This window comes from Ichthyophthirius multifiliis, assembly GCF_000220395.1.
Source record: "Ichthyophthirius multifiliis unplaced genomic scaffold scaff_1120509251027, whole genome shotgun sequence".
NCBI lineage: Eukaryota > Ciliophora > Oligohymenophorea > Hymenostomatida > Ichthyophthirius > Ichthyophthirius multifiliis.
This window is the reverse complement of record NW_004086271.1, coordinates 15,528-23,518: the sequence shown is the minus strand read 5'-3', so window position 1 is coordinate 23,518 and position 7,991 is coordinate 15,528. Positions and strand designations below refer to the sequence as shown.

General features: G+C 21.3%; 1 protein-coding gene across 1 annotated transcript, besides 10 other annotated features; it reads right to left on the bottom strand. All coding sequences in view use genetic code 6, as the record gives it.

Moving 5' to 3' along the window:
• Positions 1-689: 689 nt before the first annotated feature.
• IMG5_131340 (hypothetical protein) lies at positions 690-7,257 on the bottom strand (the record flags this gene model as incomplete). Its single annotated transcript, XM_004031999.1, has 11 exons — positions 690-1,807; positions 1,851-2,130; positions 2,183-2,745; positions 3,195-3,521; positions 3,562-4,383; positions 4,442-4,925; positions 4,971-5,494; positions 5,547-6,140; positions 6,195-6,347; positions 6,395-6,911; positions 6,955-7,257. 11 exons carry the CDS (start codon positions 7,255-7,257, stop codon positions 690-692), a joined length of 5,685 nt encoding a protein of 1,894 aa, XP_004032047.1.
• Positions 762-794: a microsatellite.
• Positions 2,821-2,858: a microsatellite.
• Positions 2,910-2,968: a microsatellite.
• Positions 2,917-2,963: a microsatellite.
• Positions 2,995-3,027: a microsatellite.
• Positions 3,030-3,073: a microsatellite.
• Positions 3,090-3,145: a microsatellite.
• Positions 3,095-3,163: a microsatellite.
• Positions 3,530-3,556: a microsatellite.
• A 493-nt stretch (positions 7,258-7,750) lies between the features above and the next one.
• Positions 7,751-7,785: a microsatellite.
• Between the last annotated feature and the right edge of the window lie 206 nt (positions 7,786-7,991).

The following is a 7,991-nucleotide window of genomic DNA, read 5'->3' as shown; positions in this document are numbered from 1 at the left end:
TAATCAACTCTATTATAGCTTTAATGGAACTACTGATTATGCAAGCCTAAATTAAAAACCTACAAATAGTGATTCTATTGAATCCTTACAAAAAAATTATTTTTCTTGCCAAAATTAAAAAAACAAAGAAAAAAAATAAATTTTATATACAAATAATAAAATCAAAAATTGTATATATATAATATTCAATATTTATTTTATATTTTTTATAGAAAAAATACCACTTTTATACGTTGATGTCAATTTAGGTAACTCTAGAAATGAAAGAATTATAGTAAATGAAGGAGACAACCCAAAATAATTGGCTATTGATTTTTCTAGATTACATGGTTTATTATTTTTAAGTTTATACATTTTTGTTATTATAATATAGGGTTAGATGAAACTGTAACAGAAAAACTATATGAAATTTTAAATATTTAAATTTAAGGATTATTAAGTAGAATTGAAGAAGAAAATTTATCTAATTTAGAATGATTTTAAAAATAATACATATAATAAAAATATTTTTTTGTATTTATAATTTATTTTTCATTATAAAAAAATTGTAAAAATAATTATAAATATTTTAAAATTTAAATTATTTTTGAAAGTTGTTTCATCATCATTTTCGGTTGTTTAAAAAGTTATTTTTTTTATCTATGTTTTATCCATTAATTTTGAATAGCTTCCATCTAAATACTCCGCAATCAAATATACCACATATTCTGTTTTAGGTTAAAGATTTTATAATTATATAATCCAATTAAGATTAGACTATGATAAAATATAATAAATATAAAATATATAAATATTTATACAGGAAAATATTCCTTTGTTTTATAATTCGGATTTAAATTTTAATCATCAAGCCCTGCATAAATTTAACTAGGATAAGGAGTTTATGGTTCATTTTATTCAAGATCATCATTTCTTGAAATATCTGGTGGGGGATTAGCAACAATATCACAAATTATAGAAAGTTAATTAAGGTCGCTTGTTTTACAAATATGTGTATTTGAAGAAACTTAGCCTAAAAATCTTTTGGAAAAAGGCTAAATACCTAAATCATCTAAATATCTAATAGAACCTGGCACTGCTTCTGATGTATTTGGAAAAATTCTACGATATTTTCGAACTACAATAGCATGTACAACTCCACTAAACTTAAGGCCAATATTTTAAATGAAGGCATAATTTGATTATATTTTTCCCATTTCAATTTCACTGTCAAGCCATTCGAATTAAATTTAAGAAACATCAGCATCTCCAAGCTAAGATTTTCCCAAAGTTCTTCCATCAAAAGTAAGTTCGTCTTCTGAATAATTTCCACTATAGTCTTCAACATAAATATGAGCGGTATAATCGAAATCTTATTTAAGTCCTTTTAATTCAAAAATATATCTATTTGTAGAGTCTGTGGATATAAATTCACCCATTAAAAAAGACGCTCCGTAATAATCTTGAGTCATTTTTTTTTAACGAATTGTTTCTATAGGTAAACGTGGACTGTGTATTGAAGAAACAAAGTAATAGATAGTACTTGGCTTACTTACTTATATGTCAAATTTTAAACCTTCAAACGTATTTTCTTTTGAAAATTAAAATATAAATGGTTTTGTATTTTCAGGTTTTACTATTAAGAATGTTTATACTCGATTTTAAAATTTAAATATTTTTATAAATTCTTTTTATTCATCATCAGTTCCATTTCCTGTTAAATAAAATAATACTTTTCCTTATATGCCTTCAGTGTTTCGATCTACTGAAACCCAAAAATACGATATAAATGCACTATCACTAAATTATATTTAACTAGGATAAACACCTTTTTTTTGTATAAAAAAAAGGTTTGCTTTATTTTTTTTTACTTATATATTTTGGATCATTCCCTAGTATACTTATATTAACATTCAAAACATCATAAGGTGAATTATCTAATTCTACTTTTATTGGTTTACTCCTACCTCCTGAAGTAACAGTTCTTATCGGGTCAATATTTATTAAAACATTTTAATTTTTATCAAAGTAAAGGTAGAAAGGTCTAACTTATATATATCCACTGAAATCTATTTTAAATGTGATAAAAATTTTTTAGACTTATATTTAATTTGAAACTCCTATTTAGAATTTAGTTTCTTACTTTCCAGGCTTTATAAATTTTTTTAAAATAAATTATTTTCAATTTTTATTTTTTTCATACTGATATTATTATTGGTTAAAATTTAACAAGATTATTAGAACAAATAGGCGTTATTTTTATTTCACTTGATTCAGTGTTTTGAATTTATGCAATAATGGATTTTGACCAAACACCCTTTTGTATATTTAATTATCTAATATCGGTACCAATAGTTACAATCTTACCTTTTTAAATAAAATCAGGAGTTAAAAAATTATTTAGATTGTTAAAGGTCATTTATTTAATCGTAAAGCTATCAGTATTATATAAAGATACAATCGGATATCCAGGTTATACTCCAGGATCATAAGGATTAGGGATTTTTTCCATTAGAATTTCAATATCTTGAGGAATATTATATTAGATTTTATATTTAGATTAAATAAATATTTCATTTAAAATGACAGATAAAGAAAGATCTGCTATGTTTGTAATAGAATTATGTGTTAATTATCGAGGGGTTAACCATAAATTTTCCAAATCATAGCCATCTTAAAATTATATATAAGTATGATAAAATTATATTGGTTAAGAAGTTGTTAAACTAAATTTATAATCAGATAGTTCTCTAATATTATTGTTGGCTTTTTTCAAAGTATAGTATTTATATAAAATAAAAATAAAATATAATAAAAAATATATTTATATAAAAATTTGTATAATATATAAATTTAAAATTAATAAATGAAATTAAAAAATTTTTTATATTTTTAATGAAAATTTATAAAAAGTTATATAATTTTTATAGAAATGAAAAAATACAAAAATAAGAAATTAAATAAAAGATAAAAAATAAAATAAATAAAAATATAATTATATATATGTAAAAAAAAATATATAATTTTATATATATATATATTTATATAATTATTTATTTACATTTTTTTATATTTATTCATTTTTTTCATATTTTATGTTATAATTTAAATTTACTTATATTTATTTTTTATATATTTTTTTTTTTTATTTTATATTTTTATTTATATATTTCTTATATTATATATAATGTACAATTTATATATATTTTAATTACTTATTCTTAATTATTTCATAAATAATATATCAGGAGCTGAACTTAAATTTAACCTTGAATCTTATGGTATTACATTTGAAATATATCTATATGCAGCATTATTATTTTTCATTATGAAACATTTTATAGGTGGAAGTACATTATTATTAGTATAAGGATTAATAATATTAATTAATTTTATTGATATTATTTTACATTTTAATATATCATTTTAATCCATATTTTATATGTTAGTTATTGTTATTGTCCAATCTTTTTCTATACATGTTATTGGATAATAATATGTATCTTTTTGAAGATCTTTGTACATACAACTTATATTTGTTCCTTTATTTTAATTAAATTAAAATAATTAAATTAAACATACCTAAATTTCTAGAATATTCATAAGAAAAAGAAAATATAATTTTAGAACTTTCATTCAATTATTCATTTGGAACCAAATCGATAATATAAGTTGATGATTATCCTTCGTTTCTTGGATAATAATTGAAAGAATGTATATATAAAGTTCGAGCAGCAACTCCTGTTATTACTTTTCTGTTTTCATTTGTACTTCCAGATTCGTCTAAAATAACTTAATCATATTCTGTTTTTACTACAACCACTCCTGAATTTAATTCAGGGCTTATATTTTTAACGTTTTTAATACTAATTATTACTGGTTCCATACCATCTTCTACATATAGATAATCATCTAATATTATTTTTACTACTGCTAAACTTTCTTGGTTTGCTAAGTTACCTGATTCATCTAGTTTGCAACTTTTGAAAGTTTTCATCGCTCCAGAAACATAACAACGAATATTAGGGTAATCATAAAAATATTCTTTTGTAAAATCGTTTGGAAATTGTAAATATATTATTCCTAAAGGTTGGATATCGTAATTCGGATAAAATTATATGGTATATGTGCCTGGAAAATTTTAAGTATATTTTTCATCATAATTAAATGAATTTGTAGGATTTAAAGCATCATTACAAAACACTATTTATGAGTCAACTGTATTTGGATTACCATTATCTGGGTTAACAATAAATTGTTTGAATTTTATTATACCTACTGGAAGTTTTCTTTTTATTATTAAAGTTCTGATATTACGATTATAGTCTATGGTTAAACCTTCTTAATTTTTAGACATTATTTCGAAAAAATTTGTTATTCCTTCTATTGGAGGATTTTTTACATCTTTTTTTTTACATATATATAAATTCATTTTTTAAATCTTTATGATTTAATTATTTACGGTTAATTCTTAAATATATAAGTGTTTCTTTTTATATAGCTTTTACACCTTTTATTGTATAAGTATTAACAGCTATTTCAAAATGAGATTTATCTGTTAGTGGAAGCGAGTCGTTTGATTCTATTCCATAAAATATTTATATTTTTGGTTTTGGTATATTATTATCATTTAAATCTCTTGATAAATCATAATAGTTTTTGGGAAAAATTAAATCTATTCTACCATTTTCAGGGATATTATTCTGGAATTAAAAAAGCCAATCATAAGAAACATCTGTTCTTAAAGATTCATACTTTTAAGTAGTTACCTTAGATGTTTTTAATGTTCCATATCTGAATTAAGTAAAAGAATTAAATAATCCAGTTTCTATTACCATTTTATTTTTAAAACTTAATAATTTCATAGTTCCTTAAAAATCAGAAGCAAAAGTTGGATTTTTTATTCCTGTTATATAAAATGTATAAATAATTCCTGGAGTAAATGTCTTTATTTTTTTTAATAAGAATAATATTAGATTTTATATTTTTACCTAATCAACTTCAAAAAAAAGCCACCCTGATTTAGGATAAGTGTAACAAGTTTTAGCTGAAGCATTTCCTACTCCAATATAACATTTTAGACCATTTATTGGTAATATATATTCCATTGGATTTGTAATTTATAATTAAGGGAAGGCAAAAACTATATAATCCCCAGAATCTAATTATTTATTGAAATTGTAAAAAATAGAAGTTTTCGACTCTTCATTTACGTATGCAGGATTAAATATTGGAGCATTATTGTTTGAAACTTGGACAGCTATTGAAGCATTGCAAATAGGTATGTTAAAACTTTCTTTTAATATTTAATATTCTTAGCGTAAAATTGTAGCATATATTTCAATTTCTATTGTAGGCTATGTTAATGTTGAAGAGGGATTTTAGAAATCAGGAAAATGTAATTCAACTGGTGTTAAAGAGGCTATTTATTTATAGTTTGTTATTTATACTATTGTTGGGTTATTTTAGTCGCTTCCATTTTATATCAACTAACATAAAATTTCAGTATCATATGCTATAATTTTTTAAATAATAAATGCTTTTAAACTATAAATTTTATTTTTTACGACTTATTCCTGCTCTGCCATAGCATGGAATGTCTTTAGGGTTATTAACTGCAAGATCTATTTTATAAATTTATTAAAGAGAAGCATTTAAAACAGGAAATTTTAGTAAAATTCTACTTGAAACTTATGTATAATCTTAAACCCAAACTGATTATGGAATATCTTTGTTTGGTGTAAATTTTATCTTTGTAATTGAGTCCATTTGACAATCTTAAGATTATTAAATTACTTAGAAAGTTGATCCTGTAGAATATATTAATTCAATTAATCCTATAGTGCTATGTTTCTGTTTTTTTTTGTTTAATTTTTTTTTTTTTTTTTTTACTTATATTATATTAGATGTATCAACAAGTGAAACTCCAAAAGGATAATATTTATAAGGAATGTTATTATTTTTGACTTTTATTAATAATTTAATTCCATTTGTTGTACATGTTGATGTTGCTTTAAATTACAAAACTGAATATGATTATACAGGAGCAGCAAAGTTGCAATTTGTAGAAATATAATTATTATTATAAGTAAAGCCCAAAGGAATCCAAATATAGAAAAATTGATTTATTTAAATGTCTTAATCAATTGTAAAAGTAATATCTAATTTATTTTATTTTTATATATAAACATAAATTATTATTTTAAAATAAAAACCATTTGCCTATCCAACAATATTATTTGATTATGATATAGAAGATGTTCCGTCTAATTTAGCTTTATTTATAGCCAAATTTAATCCTGTAATAGCTTAATCAATTAGAAAACTTTAATTTAATGTAAAATATGTTTTTATTGAAAAATTAGAGTCTTTTATTAAATAAAGTAAATATTATATTTATATTTTATTTTTTTACAAGATGCTAACGCTCCATTATTAATTTCAAAAGAAACTCTTATTAATTTTTAATCAGACACTTATTTAAATTAACTTATTTTGATTGATGTTCCGTCCTTTACTATTAATACTTTTTTATCTTAAGATTAATCTTCCAAACCAAGAATAACTCTCATTTAAAATTTGGTGTTAGCATCTATTATAGATTCAATAAAATAATTAATCACTATAGATCCTGTCTCAGGAATAGGATTTGCCAAAATAAAATCTACTTCATGTTATACGATATCGTTTTCAACAAAAGGATATTAATTATTTTCGTTATAATATTATTTGAATGCTCCTACTTTTAATTAAGTCAATGTTCCTGCCTATATTAATAACTCGGCATCATAAATTAATTTTTCTAAAATTGTAAAAGCGCCATCAAGCCAAGTAGTAACAATAACATTATTAGTATTTCCTTTAGATGAAGGATTTAAAACTTTTGTAATCTGTATTTTTATTTATACGTTTAAAGCTACATTATCATAATTCTAATTTATTTTATATATTTTTAGTAAAATTAGTTATATTTACAGTTATCTTAATTAACTTATTTGAAAGCATTTAAAATTATGGAGAACCTGTTAGACCTGTAATAACTGAAAATTAACTGTCTTAAAGAATTTATAATTATGTGTTTTCAAAAGAAATTAAAATATGACTTCCTTTAAGTAGCATAATAGATGTTTTGAAAATTATATTATATACACTTATTTTATTTATTATTGGATCAACTATTTCTATTTTGTAATCTACATTTGTTACTGGATTTATTGCTTAAGTTTACGGAGGGTCCAAAATTCCTACTTGTCCAAATTACTAGTTTGAATCAAGCATATTGTTTTCTAAATAAAAAGTGTAAAATCTTCGTGTCATTATTGAAAACATTCCTGTTCCTTTTTTTGAAGATGGATTTTTTATTCCATTTATAATTATTTTATATGTTGCAGATTTCATATCTGGTACTTAAATAATAAAAGTTGCTATATTATCAAAAACTATTGAAAAAGGGCTTTTAATTACCTACCAATTATTATTCTCATATATTTATGCTTACATTGTGTATTATTTTATTTCTATATTTTCTGATATTTATTTTGGAAATTTTATCAATATTGTATCTCCTTTTTTTTTTATCATATTAAAAATTTTTTTTTTATTATTTTTGTTTGCCTTCTAGAAGATCTGTTTGTGTTGTAAATGAAAAAATGTATGAACTAATTTCACCTGCATTATTTGCTGTTAATTCTATTGGTTTTCTGCCAAAAGGAAGAATTAAACTACCTTTTGTCAAATTATTAAATAATTAAATAATGATTATTATTATTAATTTATAAATCATTTTTTTTTATAAATTATTTTTTTAAAAAATAAGCAATATATGTGATTATTTTCTTTTATTTATTGAATCTTATTTATAAATAATAAAATAGTATTGCTTTTTTTTAAAAAATATAAATTAAGATATAGTAAAATAAATTATTAAATTATATTTAAGAATAAAATATTATAATGACTACAATATAAAATTACGTAAAAGGAAATTTTATAATAACTGATAATTAGTAAAG